General features: G+C 39.1%; 2 protein-coding genes across 2 annotated transcripts; one reads left to right on the forward strand and one right to left on the reverse strand.

Moving 5' to 3' along the window:
- Positions 1–926: 926 nt before the first annotated feature.
- LOC131190690 (interferon kappa-like) lies at positions 927–1,526 on the reverse strand. Its single transcript, XM_058168048.1, has one exon. It carries the CDS (start codon positions 1,524–1,526, stop codon positions 927–929), a length of 600 nt encoding a protein of 199 aa, XP_058024031.1.
- A 2,857-nt stretch (positions 1,527–4,383) lies between these two features.
- On the forward strand, positions 4,384–4,992 carry LOC131190691 (interferon tau-2-like). Its single transcript, XM_058168049.1, has one exon. It carries the CDS (start codon positions 4,384–4,386, stop codon positions 4,990–4,992), a length of 609 nt encoding a protein of 202 aa, XP_058024032.1.
- The last annotated feature ends 11,435 nt before the right edge of the window (positions 4,993–16,427 follow it).

The following is a 16,427-nucleotide window of genomic DNA, read 5'->3' on the forward strand; positions in this document are numbered from 1 at the left end:
AGGGATTAAGTTTGAGCCTGTTCCTCCCCATCCAGACCCGTACGGCTTCCAAACACCGGGACAGTACTTCAACAGCTTTGCTGGGGTGGCCCGGGGTGGAAAAGTACAGCTGAGTATCATCAGCCTACAGTTGGTATCTCACCCCAAAGCCACTGATGATCTCACCCAGCGGCTTCATATGGATGATGATATACGGCACATTACTGTGGAACTGGTGGGCGGTTAGAAAATTTTACTACTAACAGAGATACAAAAGAGGGCGGTAGGTATAAAAAGGTTGACTACCCCTGATTTAGATCATGGGGGTCAAACTTGCACTGTCAGATTGCCGTCACCTGACATATCATGACATTTTTCCCTTCGCAGATCTGTGGTGGGCATGGCCAGCGTGTGAAGCACCCAGCCGCAGGCCACCGGTTTGACACTCCTGGTTTATCCTCATAACTTTGGCAGATTAATTACCTAAGGTTCAACTGTTAGTTGCAATAAAGAGTAATAAGTTTCATAAGATTTCATGAAAATTTCGTTCATTCAACCTTGTAAATTTTGCAAATTTTGTTTTTTCTGGCAGAAGGTTACAGGAGGCCATCACAGGTTCAGGAGCCCGTTTTCGCTGGCAGAGCATTTGGGCCACTACAGGCACCCTGACACAAGTGACGTTGAGCCGGGTTTGCCCCCTGGCCACGCCCCCTCAGCCCCCTCGAGATCAAACACAACCTTCATGCAGCTCTCATGAAATTGAGTTTGACACGCATGATATAAACCATTTAGGTGGACAGCTTGGCCAAACCTTGAATTTTGATTGTGTCCCCTGAAAAAATCAGAATGATGGTAGCATTTAATTATTTTATTAAATAAATTGCATACACTAGAGATACATGTGAAGCTCGCCCCCCCGTGCGCTTTTTAGCTGAAAACAACGATTTTCAGAAATCAATAACTTTAGAGGGGACCCTTTGGATGTAGTGATTAATCAATTCAAAACATTCTTTCATCTGGATCTGGACAATTTTCCAAGCACACAAACTGTACTTCTTATTTTTCAAGAAATCACTGAGTTTTTGGAAGTATCTTTTTACTCTCAGCCTGGTCAGCTTCAATTTCAGATTCCTTGGAGATGTGATGACTTGCTCCTTCTCTCCTTTCCCACAAGTTTCCAGCATCTTAATCTGCTGATCCAGTCCAATGAGGAAACTGCTTAAGGAGCCCTTATGCCAAACCAATTCAGTATGGTTTTGTCTGAAGATAAGGTCTATCTGTTGGAGGATTTCTTTAACAGCTGTTTTTGCAATCTGGGATTCATCATTCATATCAATCAATATTTTTTCAGTGTCTTCAAGAGATAAATCTATGAAGTCCTTGATACATTGTAGAGGAACAGTTGATCTCATATTACTACTTAGAAGATTGAAGTTGACCTGGTTGGCTTTTAGTAGCTTCCTCTGAAGTTGGTTACAGTTCTCACATGCGATTTCACCAAAGATTATCCCTACGCAAAAATAGAAATAGCAATTGTTCATAATCATGGTGAAGATGAATGAGATAGTAACTGCTGATTAGCTCTTTTAAAAGATTTTCTGAGATCTGTTGCATCTTTCATTTAGTTGTGGTATTTATATCATTGGGGATTAAGCATCTCTATGGTTACTACTACCCTCATAAATTCTGATAACTAACTAACCTAAAGTTAGCTTTCAATTTTAATGAAAACTAATGTATTACGTAACCTTCAATAAACTTTTGTTTTTTGACCTCATAATTTTTGTGGGACAAACCACCTAAACTTCAATTCCAAATAGGAATGAAGACTAGTATGACACATAAGCCTTCAACAAAACTTAATTCATTTAACCTCATAACTTTGGAGGACTAACTATCTAAGCTTTAACAATTAATTGCATCAAAGACAAGTATGTTTTACAGGCTTTCATAAAAATTTGGGTTACTAAACCTCATAAATTTTGGATGACTGAAGAATTAAGAATTTCACATTTTCATGAAATAAAAAAATGCAATGTTATCTAAGCCTTCATCAAAGTTCAGATCATTTAACCTCATAACTTTGGAAAACTAACTACCTAAGCTTCAACTTTTAATTGCAATGAAGACTAGTATATTTCTTAAGCTGTCATGAAAATTTTGATCATTCAAGCTCATAAATTTTGGATAACTAACTGGCTAACTTTCAATTATTAATGGCAATGAAGACTGGTAAATTAAGCTTTGATGAAAATTTTGGTCATTCAAGTTCATAAATTTTGGATGACTAAAATTTTTGGATGACCTAAGTTTCAGCTTTTAATTACAATGAACAATGCAAAGTTGTATACACTTTTATGAAGATTTTGGTCATTTAACCTCATAAATGTTGAATGACTAAAATTTTGGATGACCTAAGTTTCAACTGTTAATTGCCATGAACAATACAAAGTTGTATAAGCTTTTATAAAAATTTTAGTCATTCAGCCTCATAAATTTTGGATCTCTAAAATTTTGGATGATCTACATTTTAATTGTTAATTGCAATGAAGAATAAATATTGTTTAAGCTTCTGTGAAAATTGTAGTCATTCAACCTCATAAATTTTGGATGACTAACCAGCTAACTTTCAACTATTAATGGCAATGAAGACTGGTCAGTTAGTAAGCTTTTGTGAAAATTTTGGTCATTCAATCTCATACATTTTGGATGACTAAAATTTTGGATGATCTAAGTTTTAACAACTTTGTATAAGCTTTTGTGGAAATTTTGGTCATTCAAACTCATAAATTCTGAATGACTAAAGACCTAAGTTTCACATTTTTACAAAATGAAAACTAGAACGTTACCTAAACAAACATCAAATTTTAGATAATTTCACCTCATAACTTTGGTAGGCTACTTAAGCTTCATCTTTTAATTGCCATGAAGAATAGTATGTTTCATAAGCTGTCATAAAATTTTTATTCATTCAAGCTCATCCATTTTGGAGGGCAAACTATTTAAAGTTCAACTAATAATAGAAATGAAGACTAGTATATTTTGTAAATCTTGACCAAAGTTTAGATCAGGGGTCTCCAACCTTGGTCCCTTTAAAACTTATGGACTTAATGAAGTCCACAAGTCCACAAGTCTTAAAGGGACCAAGGCTGGAGACCCCTGGTTTAGATCATTTACCCTCCTAACTTTGGAGGGCAAACTACCTAAGCTCCAACTGTGAATTGCAATGAAGACTAGTATGTTTCATAAACTTTCACGAAAATTGTGGTCATTTACCTTCATTAATTTTAGATGCCTAAAAACCTAATATTTGTATTTTAAGGCAATTGAAACTGTACATTATATAAGCTTTCATCAAAGTTTATTTCATTTAATCTCACAACGTAGCATGTAGAACATGAAATAATAGGGTTGGGAGGTACCTTGGAGGTCTTCTATGTCTATGGCAGGAGATCCTATACTATTCCAGACAAATGGCTGTCCAGTCTTTTCTTGAATATCTGCAGTGACAGAACACTGACTTCAGGCTTTATTAAGGAAAAAAGAGTTACTTTCACTTAATTAGGTCTTAGTGAAATAGTTTCTAAAAACAGTTTAGACAGATTAGAATTATGTGACTGGGAGAGGGAGAGGAAAATAAATTTATGGAGTTTTCACCTTGATCTGTACTTGTATCAAAAGAAACGGGACAAAAGAAAAACACACACAAATATTAGGGTATCACTGTCCAGTCAGTCAACATAGACTTTTGCCAGCTGTGACTTGGCAGTCTCTTATCAAGGAGCAGATAAGATGTTCTTGAGAGCTGGCCTTGAAAAGAGAACCTTTACAGTACTCCCAGATAGAAAGCTGAACTCCCACCTTGCCTCCTTCATTATCTTCAGAAGATCAGTCTTCGAAATATAAATCATGACAAGTAGTAGGTTTTGTCTACATGTTTCTTTTTTAATGTGAGAGAGTAATGGAGAAAGTAAGAAAACTTCTCCTTAATCTCAAAAAGCTGATTGAAACCCAACGGGGGGAAAAAAAAAGACCCAGTCCATATATTTCTTCCTGCAAAACACCCTGAAATAGAGTTAAATTAGAAGTGAGGGATTTAAATGTTTGTAATAAAGAAAAGTACTTTTCTTCTAATTGATTTTTTTTTCAAGAAATGCATGCTGTTTTCTAAATAGTAGTCACTTCTCCAATTAGCACTTTTCATCTTAAGTTTTAAAAAACTTAAAAACATTTAAGTTTTTAAATATTGAAAACAGAAAAGTGAAAAGGCAAGGTATCTTCCCATTTTCAATTGAAAAAAAAAAGTTTGAATACTTCAATGTATAAATACACAGACATTATTTAGCATTACAACACATTCCAAAGAATCTTTCGAGGGAAAAAACCATGAAATTCTCATCTAACATGTCTACTCTGACCACAAGATATTGGTGTCTGTTCATTTGCCTAGGGATCTTCTTCACTGAAATTTCATCCCAAGACTGTAACCAACTTCACAGCAGGCTACATAAAGCCAACATGGGCAACCTGAAACTCCTAACAAGAAATATGGGGTCAACCATTCCCCAACAATGTATCAGGGACATAATAGATTTCTCACTCTATACCAGTGAAGAAAAACTGATGAACATGGTTAATGAATTACAGGGGGAGAATGCCAAAGTAGCTATCAAAGAACTTCTCCAACAAATAGACCTCATCTTCAAGGAAAGCCATAGCGAATTGGCTTGGGATGAGAACACATTAAGAGAATTCCACATTGGACTGGATCAGGAGATACAGAACACAGATGCTTGCTGGAATACTCAGGTGGAACGTGGCACTAGATCTCCAAGAGGTCGGAAACGACAGTTCACCAGGCTGAGAGTGAAAAGATATTTTCAAAGGCTCAGAAACTTCTTGAAAAATAAAGCGTACAATCTGTGCGCCTGGAAGATTATCCAGATCCAAATCAGAGAGTGTTTTGAGTGGATTAACCAACTCAATCAAAGGATTCCAAGTGAAGGTACTTAGATAATCACTTCAAATTGAATATTTCTAGCATACAGTATATATTTAAAATAGAGATATATCCAGAATATTAGCACTGTAGTTTAAAATAGATTACTAACTGGAATAGAATGTTTCATTTTTGTGAGTGGTATGCATATGTAAAAATGTTCAGTTCAAAAACAGAAAATGTTTTAAAATTACAATAATTGTAAAACTCAACAAGGAGTTTTAACTGCTTCTCTTTTGAGTTCTAGGTTGATGCACTCTCAGTGATGCAACAAGAGCAGGGAAATGAAATCATCCAACTTTCACTGATGCCTTTGATATGTCTTTAGAAAATATAAAATTCTTCTTTTTTATTTGTTTTACCCACTTCCTGAATTCTTTTACTTGAGTAAAAATGGAGCTCAAAATGACAGAATCGCTATAAAATATCCACCTAGCAGATATTGAAAAACATTATTTCCATCTTCTGAAACCTTCTGAAGCTTCATTGAATGAATATCCCATGCTTACAAGATTTCCCTCATGAAATATGTTTCCTCGGTTTTCTTTCCATTTAATTAACTTGTTTTATGTTTTGATGATCAGGGCAAGATACTTAAAAGCAATTCATATTGAAACCAAAGTTTAAGACTTTTGGACAGCAATTCCCCACGCTGGCTGGGGAATTATGGGAGTTGAAGTCCACAAGCCTTAAAGTTGCCAAGGTTGGACAACCCTGTCTTAGAACATTCTCTGAATGCCTCAAGAATTTTCTTTCCTTGGCAAGAAATCCCCACTAAACAGATTTTCTTGAAAAACATTCTGACTTAGGCAGTGGTGAAATCCAATTTTTTTTTACTACCTGTTCTGTGGGCGTGATTTGATGGGCGTAGTAGGAGAAGGATACTGCAAAATCTCCATTCTCACCCCACTCTGAGGCCAGCCAGAGGTGGTATTTGCCAGTTCTCCGAACTGTTCAAAATTTCCACTACCAGTTCTCCAGAACCTGTCAGAACCTGCTGGATTTCACCCCTGGACTTAGGTTTAGCGAGACCTCCAGCTTTCCGTGGAAACACAAGTTTTTTTGATATTCAAAGATCAGTGACTATAACACTTTTGAAGTATCATCACAGGTGCATATCTAAAAATAGCTAAATATAATGTTGCTGTATTTTTTCCCGTGGTTAACAGCAATCCTCCTAAAACATCATAAAATATTATGAACATTGTGTAATGTATACATCTTGTTTATGAATATTTATGTATTTTTGTATTCTTCATATTGTACATTTTTGTTGGCTTTATTTATTTTTAATTATCTATTTATTAAAAATTGTAGCTGATTAAATTGTATTATTCCATGCATTTGGGAAGTATTATGTTGAGTGACACATAGCTATTTTTGGATTGCAATTACAGCATTTACACTTTAACTCAGTGCATATTTATATGGAAGTTGATGTCTGTTGATCAATAAGACTTTCCCTCCAAAACATCTGCATATGATGATAGCATATTAATTTAACTTTCATTAAATGTTTTTAAAAGCAGTGGAAAGCATAAAAAACTAACAAATCTGACCAATAAATAACATTTTAGATATTTCCCCCTTATTCTATATGATCTCTAGACTAAGAAATATTATGCACATAATCTGCTTTTACAATTCTTTTGCCCCAACTAAATTACTAATTCACAAAATGGATTTTAGGCCTAAATGGTATATGACTATAGAGTATAGAGTAATTTATTCTTGGTCAACTTTATACACATTTTCTTTATTGCAAAGAAAATAGAGTAATTTATTCTTGGTCAACTTTATACACATTTTCTTTATTGCAAACAGGTATTTAAAAAAAACCAGTCAAAACATCATGGCAGAAATTATCATTCCCGTTTCTGAATGTTCTAGAAAATTTATGTAAAGAACTTCTTTCCTGTGGCTCAAAATGTTCTTTTTTATGTAAATTATCCCAACACAATTTTTTCTGAATTCCAACTTAACCATCGATTAGAGATACAATGTACAGAATTGAATTCCACCAATCCTTCCCAGAAAGCAAAATACTTACTGTCTCATAATATATTTCATGGGTTGCTAAATAAATGTCAATATTGTAAGTGGGTTACACACATACATACTTTTTTCACTCTTAGCATGTTAATAAATAAACACATTTATTTGCAGCTATAGATTTTAATAAATAGATATAAATTTGCGACAAGCTTCACTTAAGATGTTGGTCATTCAATGGTCTGAATGTCACAATTTGCTGATAGGTTGTATATTAAAAGGTCAGAGAACTTTTAAAGTCAGGAAATTTGCAGATATATTTCGGAGGGGCTAAATTTATGTTATTTTACTAGTCAATTTGTATATGTGGTTATTTATTTTCTTGTTAACTCATATGATGTGTTATTTATTATATATTTTCATCCAAAATTATAAATGCTCCTCACTCTCTTTTGTTTATTTACATAGCGAGGCATTGAAAATAGAAGTAGTTAGTTTTTTCAATCTGCTGCAAAGCCAGTAAAATTGGAAATTCTATCTGATGAGCTAAAGCACACACAAAAAAAGGACTTTTTTCCCTCCAAAAGAATAGAAAATGCTAAAGGACCTCCCATTGTGTTGTTTGTTAAGCATTCCTGGAATAAGGACTAATTATTACTGTCCAAGGGAGGAGAATAAAAAGTACTGCCAGTTTATTCTAAAATCCTTTTGAGTGTTTCTTTTCTTTTGTTCTTGCTTTGCTTTGCTACTATCATTTGATTTATTCCTAGCTTATACTAATATACACAGAAACACAGACATATGCGTGCCCACGCATGCGCGCGCACACACACACATACAAACATTTAATCAGTGGTAGGATTCAAATTTAATAACCGATTCTTTGCCCTAATGACTGACTGAGTAGGTGTTGTGACCCAGGTTCCTGGACCCGGACTCCTGGACTTGGATGATTCAGAAAGTGAGGGAGAAGACCTGGCAAGGCCTCCTTCTCTTGGGCCCTCTCCCTCCCTGGCACCCACCCAAAGGGAGGAGGAGGGGCTGGCAAGGCCTGATTCTCCCGAGCCTTCTTCTGATTTGGCAACGCCCCAAGAACAGTTTTGGAGTGATGCAAGACTGCGCAGATGTGACCGGCGCGCGTAGCAGAGGAAGCATTGGGACAAAGCCAAAGAATGATGGTCATGTAGTGACATCTGCAGAGACTATAAATAGGAGGCGGGACTTCCTGGTTTTTTGTCTTGGACAAAGCAATGAATTTGCGTGGGCAAACTGTATCAATGGAGGGAAGAATATATTTGTGAGTAATTCTGGCCTTATCTATAATTTCCTCGTTATCTCCAGAGACTTGGCAGGCCCGTGGGTAGACGTGGCCAGGACATTTATCTATGTAATTAAATTAGAAGAGAAGGCCTTTGACTGACTCTTTGTTGGGAGTATTCGGGGAGGGAAACAGAACAGTAGGTGTGTCTGGGTGGTCATGTGACTGGGTGGGCATGGCCAACTCGAAGTAACTGTGGATGACAATGATGAGAGGAGCTTCTCCACTCCTTGGAAATCCCCCTTTCTTAGGGGGTGCCCTGGTTGGAAAACCTGGAACTGTCCCAACAAAGCATCTTTAATACTGAGACCTCCCTAAGCCAGACCTATGTATTGTGCACTAATTAACCGACTCACTGGGAGAGAGTGATGGACACTGTAGTCAGATGCCACTGGACACTGCCCTGTTGGAGACAGACCGCTAGCCTTCCGTGCATGCGCCCGGCCTCAAAAACGTACCTAAATAGCACGACCTGGAAACGGGGTGGTTGGGTGGGCCTATGCATGATTTCCACTACTGGTTCAGGCAAACTGGGCTGCACTGACTGAATACCACCTCTGATAAGCACATCTGCATCCCATGTGCTCTTCCCCCACTTTCGCACAAAGAAATGAAAACCGATTTTCACTGAGAAGCCAAGCTCTCTCAGGCAATGCAGGCAGAATGTGGACGCGGAGGAGAGGAAGCAGACTTCGGCTCCTTCCAACCATGGAAGAGGAGACCAGCCACCCTGCTCCCTTCTCCGCTCCACTTTTTGCCCCTTCCATCTCCCCAACAAACACCCTCCTGGGCTCTTCCATCTCCATCTCACTTCCCTGGCCTGTGCATTTTTGAGCAAGGCTTCCCCGCCACGCTCTGCTCTGGCTGCTTCCCCTTGGCTACCACCCAATGAGGGAGGGGTTGCTTTGCCATGAACGGGTGGAGACAGGCAATGAGGGGGATTATTATTATTATTATTATTTATTATATTTGTATACCGCCCATCTCCTGAAGGACTCAGGGCGTTTCACAGCCAATAAAACAACAGAAAACATATAATACATATAAAACAGCAAAAAAGAATAGAAAATTAATTCAATTGATGGCCTAAAACTTTTAAATACAAATTTAAAACCCCGTTTAAAACCCCTGATTTAAAACCCCAATTTAAAACTACGTTCACGCTAGTCCTGCTCTTCGAAACAGCAACGTCTTCAGCTCGCGGCGGAAGGACCTGAGGTCAGGGAGTTGACGAAGCCCCAGAGGGAGCTCGTTCCAGAGGGTAGGAGCCCCCACAGAGAAGGCTCTCCCCCTGGAGGTCACCAGCCGACATTGTTTAGCTGACGGTATCCGGAGGAGGCCCTCTTTGTGAGAGCGCACTGGTCGGTGAGAGGCTAATGGTGGCAGTAGGCGGTCCCGTAAATATCCCGGCCCTAAGCCATGAAGCGCTTTAAAGGTACCTTGAAGTGAACCCGGAAGACCACCGGGAGCCAGTGCAGACTACGCAGGAGGGGTGTTACACGGGAGCCACAAAGTGCTCCCTCTATCACCCGCGCAGCCGCATTCTGGACCAGTTGGAGTCTCCGGGTACCCTTCAATGATGACCCTTGGATGACCAAGCGATGCTCTGGGTGCAGGTCACTGGAAAGTAAGGCTGAAGGCAGGGGAAGGAGACTTTCTCCTGGCCCGCTGCTTGGATGAAGGGCACAGGATACATCAGGGGGATGGCTCAGCTCGGCCATCTTTCAGGCCCAGCTCTTGTCCTCTGTTGGACCTCCAGATGGCTGCCACCCACTCACCATCCCCTCTGCCTCAGGTCCTGCATCTAGCCCGTGATGAGGGGGCACACAGCTTCCAGGCCAGCTTGGTCGGCTGGTGGGCAAGCAAGCAGCCCTTGGGGGAGAGCACCATGCTGGAGCCAAGTCCACTGTGATGCAGTGTACGAGTGCATCCCCAGGACATCCGCCCACCTACCAGCCAGGAGTGCATCACTGGGTGCTGGCCCTGTTGGGATCTGCAGGGCAGGGTGCTTGGGTTGCCAGAGACACAAAGAAACTCTGGAGCCCTTCAGTTGGGTGGGGTTGGAAGGTTGGTGGGGGCTGGCTGGCGGAGGGGCGATGTGGGCTGTGCAGCCTCAGGGTTCCTAGCCATTCCCTGGCCACTGACAACAGGCGAGGCACAGCGCCTGCAGAGAGCCTGGGTGGGGGTGAGATGCAGGCTGGGGTGGGGGGCGAGTGGTGGTGGGGAGGCCCTGGCTCACCTTCCTCTCTGCCATCAGCTGCAGGAGGAAGGGAAGGGTGGGCGAGTATTGAGGGTTGTGGCTAGCTGGGAAAGCGAACCACTGCTCAGCTCAGAGCAGGGGCCAAAAGTCAGCTGAGCCTCATTGTGTTTCCCCCCCCCCAAGGCAGCCCTTCAGACAAGTGCACTGGGCTCGTAGCTTGTCTCCCTTCTCTATCGTCAGCCTTACCTTCTCAGGCAAGGTGAGGCGTAGCTGGAAGAGACAGGGCAGGGCCAGCTAATGGTGGGATCAGCCAGTTTGTCGAACTGCAGAAAAATGTAGCTATCAGTTCAGTGCGAACCAGCTGAATACCACCACTGCATTTAATTCAAAAACGGAGAAAGAGTATGCCAATCAGATCAATATATAACAGAATAACAGACTTAAAAGGGATCTTGGAGATCTTCTACTCCAACCCTGTGCCGAGGCAGGAAACCTTATACCATTTCAGACAAATGGTTGTCCAATCTCTTCTTAAAAACCTCCACTGTTGGAGCACCCACAAGGCAAGTTGTTCCACTGATTAATTGTTCTGTCAAGAAATTTCTCCATTCATTGCTTTTTGTCCTGTCTTCAAGTGCTTTGACAACCCCCCCTCTTCTTTGTGACGGCCTCTTAGATATTGGAACACTGTCACCCCAGTCTTTCTTTTCATTAAACTAGACATACCCAATTCCTGCAGTCATTCTTCATATGTTTTGGCCTCTATACTCCTGGTTATCTTTGTTCCTCTTCTCTGCACTCTTTCTAGAATCTCAACATGTTTTTTATATCATGGTGACCAAAACTTGACTCAGTATTCCAAGTGTATTCTTACCAAGGCACTTTAAAGTCATACTAACACTTCATATGTTGATGACACCCAAACGTTATCAAACTTGGACTTTCAAGTTTCTATTCCAGTGTCTGGAGCCTGGGGATCTGGATGGGGAAGAAAGATTTTAGCTGCTAAACCTTGAGAAAATTTCTCAATAGAAATTTTGAGATAGAAAATTTCTATCTTCATCTATAAATGAGGCAACACTCTTCCAAAGAGAGCTAGTACAATTGAGAGGTTCTTCTGGATTAATGTCTTCTTCTCAAAGACAGCGGCAATTTTGGCTAGAAGGGTTTTTATAAAGGTTTGTGTTGTGTTTGTGTGGTGCACTAATAGCCCCCATTAATTTACCTACTCATACTAATTCAGACTTCCCAGGTGGATTATAGCTGTACAATATGTCAATTACAATACAATACCATACAACAGTGAGAACAATTAGTCAGGGGAACAGCTTGCCTTCAGAAGCTGTGGGTGCTACAACACTGAAGGTTTTTAAGAAAAGAATGGATAATTATTTGTCTGAAATGGTGTAAGGTCTCCTGCTTGAACAGGAGCTAGACAGAGCTCCAAGGTCCTTTCCAACTCTGCTATCTGTATTTTCTAAATATTATGTTCATATCTGACCTTTTCTGAGACTACTATTGCTCATCTTCATTGAGCTTTTGTGTCCTTGTTTGATTAATAAAGGACATAAAACATTTCTGTGGGAAATGATTCTGTGATTAGAAAAGAGATTAAACATGTCTTCCAAGGTTGATACATAGGGCTTCTCAACATTCTGAATTGCAGAATTCTATTACCATAATTAGTCTCAATATGAGTAGTCTTAGCTTGCTGGTGGAGTTGATTCTTGGACTCAACCTGCTGGAAAGAGGGGGGGAAGGAGGGAGGGAGGGAGGGAGAGAGAATATTATTGATGGCAAAATGTCTAATCTTGCCAGTGTTTATTTAGCTCAGTGGTAGTCAACCTGGTCCCTACCGCCCACTAGTGGGGGTTCCAGCTTTCATGGTGGGCGGTAGGGGTTTTGTCCGATACTGAAGCACTTTCCTTTTTTTAATTTAATTGAAATTTTAAAAAATTTTCATAGCATTATTTAAAAACATTTTCATTAGGTTTTCATGACAATTTATGTTGACGTGACAATTTAAATTTCTGAAAGTATGCTATTTGTATCGTCCAAGCATAAATTTAGTTCATGTTACGTAAGTGAAACTAAATGGCACTATAGTGCGACTGCAAACAAAAAAGCCTCGTCCCAGAATAGCTCATGCATCTCCCCCCACACCACCCAGCTGTAATAGACAAGCAGAGCTGGTAGCCGGTGCCTCCCCCAAAACCCAATCCACAATGCGTGAGAGGCATGCACAGACACAGCGCATTACTGTGGAACTGGTGGGCGGTTAGAAAATTTTACTACTAACAGAGATACAAAAGTGGGCGGTAGGTATAAAAAGGTTGACTACCCCTGATTTAGCTCCTCTTGTGAACAAACTTTTTGATCCCCAATATTCTGTATTTTAATGTTTTGTTCCCTTTTTGGTGTGCACAATAATAAATTCTGTAAAATAAACTTTCAGGCAAAATTTGATTTGTTTGGTTGCCCATGGAACACAATTACTGTGATTTGTGAAGTATGTGGCAGCATGTGGAAGCCTTTGGCCTTCTTTTCTGCAGGAAGGGGTTTTCTGGAACGCTGATACGATGGTTGTGACAGAATGTGCAGCATAACTGGAGGCATGGCCAGTGTCACGGGCAAGACAGTCACAAACCCCGATGTCTCCGGGGTTTGCGCCGATATCCCCGCGCCCAGGGGGTCTGCCCAAACTTTGAATCGGACCATAGCTGCCTCGAAGGGGCAGCGAAGAGTGGGGGAGCGCTGGAGCAAACGGGGAGATGGCAAACTCCCCAAAGCTCCGGATCTTTCCTCCCGACCCTGCGGGGAGGAATGCAGGGCCATAGTCCATCATGGCAGCTGCCCCAAAGCCGCGGCGGCTACAAGAGCGAGCAGGAGGAAAAAGTATCAAGAAACAAATTGTTGAAGTCGGGTGAGTGATGATCTCATGAAGAAAAAATAAGAATTTAAAATAGGCATAAGCCTTGGGGAGAACTTTTAGATTGGCAGCTAATTGAATAACAAGTGAAAGTGAAATTCAATTTGGAGAATACACATTCAGGAAGTGAAAGAGAGAAGATAGGGCAGAGCCCCATTTAAATAAAGAAAAGGAAAATATTTTTTTTCCAACTAAACAATGGTTTGGTGATTCTTGGAAGTCAACGGATTTTATTGGAAACTAAAGAAATAGGAGAAAAAAGTAAAAGAAGCTGTTGAACTGTTTTTTATGTGAATATCTCAAATCCCTCTGTTTTAAGTTTATGGAATATTAAAGATATCAATAGGACATAAGAATCTGGAAGATAAATACAATTAAGGGAAAATCTTGGAAAATTGACCTCCATGTACCAAAGCATTTGAGAACAAAGGAACTTTGCCACCAAAATGGCTACTTATTATTTGTGAGCAGTAACTGTTTCAAAAGGAGACTTCTAGAGGTAGAGGAAGATAGCTAGAAGATTGGTGTTGCTGGGACTACACAACAGCTTTAGAAGAGAGTTTCAGATAGTGTGTCTTTGAACTATGGAAATTGAATTCCCTATTTAAACAGGAACCCAGAGGCAAAGAAAGTATGCAAGAATGGAATAGCAGACTATTCCCCATGGAGAAAGTTCTGTGGGTGTGGGCACACAACATTTTTTTTGAAAGGAACTTATGGCTGCCTTTATAATTGGAGGCAGAAGAAAATAGCAAGAGTCGAATAGCTTTCTTGTGACTATTCCCATGGGGATTGATGTCGTTGGGACCACACAACAGTTTTAGAAGAGATTTCTAGATGGTGTGTCTTTGGATTATTGATTTAAGTGGAGAATTCCTTAAGAAGAACTTAGAGGCAAAGAAAGAAAATAAGAATGGAATAGTGGACTATTCCCACGAAGAAGGCACTGCTGATGTAGACACATGACATTTTTTTTTTGACAGGAACTAATGGCTGCTTTTAGAGTTAACATAAAAAGACATTTATTTTAGAAAATGTTAATATCTATATTAAAATATGAGTGACAACTATAATAAAAATAATCGAGGTTTTGGGAAATGGAGGGAAAAATACTAGAATAAATTGGGATAAGAGGGAAATGAGTGCTATTATATTGAGGAAAAAATTCTCTTTTTTTGTTCTTACAAATAAGTAAGGTAATAAAAGGATTTGATAAAACTTCTAAGGAAACAGTTAATATTTTGGGGAAATAACTGGGGGAAATAATTAGTGACTACCCTTGGAAATGTTAATTTTTCTGTTTGATATTAAAATGGATTAGATGGAAAACTTTAAAATATGTTATTGATTTAGAGGCAGAGGAAGACAAAGGGAAGAATGAAATTGTCTATGTGATCTCTGGGCAGTTTTAAGAAAGAGATTTTAGATAGGATGACCTCTGATTAGTAATTTAGATATAAAGCTGAGAGTGGTGAAATTTTAAAATGTAAATAGAATTTATTAATGATGTTGAAGGGAATTAAGCACGGGGATTAGACTTCATTTAAATATTTTCCTGAATGGGTTGAATTTGATTTACTTTTATAATTAGATTGTGTGCAAATAAATAATTGAATTTAAAGAAGAAGGAAAATACATTGTATTAGACTATAACTTAAGTGAAACTTGATATCTTTGAAGATGTACTTGACCAATAATTTGTTCACAATGATTTTTTTTATTATGCTTATAAAAAAAAGAAAAAAAAATTGGCAAAAAAAAGAAAGAATGTGCAGCATAACTATTTATACATTGTGCATCTGTTATGTGTGGATGCAAAGGAATAGGTCCTCAATACAGATAACAAGCAAAATATTTCCTTTAAATTCTTCTGGTCATAAAATTATACATTATGCTCACATTGGCTTCACAGAGGCCTCAAATTCTTATAAAAATCTTGTTGATGTGTCAGTCAGTTGCCAGCTTCCCCCAAAGCAACTTTACTGTATATTGCTTTTGGAAATAAAAAGAGAGACCTCCACTTCCAGCAGCTCACCTTGTGTTTTGATTGCTTGCACTCTCAAAGAAATTCTCCAACATTCTCATCACGACTTATGACCATAATTGTCAGGCTCCATTACTGTTATAAGTTGAGGACTATCTGTATTGTTATTCATAATTGTTTATTCTCCTTTTCGAATATTATCTATATATGTGTCAGCCTTGAAGCTGGTCTCACCGAGGCCATTTGGAATACTGACAATATGATCTGCTTTGTGCAATCAGGTGAGTTTATCTTATTTAGTGTATGGCAAATACATGGACTTATAGTAGTTCAAATGTTAATGTTCAGCCCACCCAGCCATTCAAGGACAGGGTGGTAAATATTGAAAAAATCAGACATTGGGCCAGTGTAAGACATTGATGGACATTCAGACACAATGTCGAGGAGAACCACAGTCACACTGAGGGGTAGAAACAAGACGCCACTTAAAGAATGAGTCCTGACAGACATCAGACATCATGTGGGTTACGGATCCAGTTCACAGTTTACCAGTGCTGGCAAGGAAGGTCAAAACCTGGCACCTTTTGTGTAGGGTCATCTACATAACTGTCTGTATCTGGGCCTTCAGCAGCCCATTTGTCTTTCCACTGTGTGTTGATGTCAAAGTTGTTAGACACTTCTTGAGCCAGTGCCAGAGTGGGTGAGTAAATCAGGTGAGTAAAAAAATCCTACAAGATTTATCACTGGGAGAATTCTAGACTATTAGAAATTATTTTATATGGAACAAGTAAATACTGAAGCTGTAATATCTACTACAACACTCACACACAAACACTATTTTAAGTTCATTTTTAAAATAATTAGGGATGATGAAAGAAAATTTCATCAGATTGTTAATTTTCAGTTAACAGTTTTAATTTAATTTTGGGGGGAAATGTACACATTCAACATTCCATTTTCCAAATATGACCACCTTTCAGAATGGTTTGGGGATGTACATAAGGAAGAAGAAAAGTGAAAATCAGA

This window comes from Ahaetulla prasina, chromosome 2 (genome assembly GCF_028640845.1).
Source record: "Ahaetulla prasina isolate Xishuangbanna chromosome 2, ASM2864084v1, whole genome shotgun sequence".
Taxonomy (NCBI): Eukaryota; Metazoa; Chordata; class Lepidosauria; order Squamata; family Colubridae; genus Ahaetulla; species Ahaetulla prasina.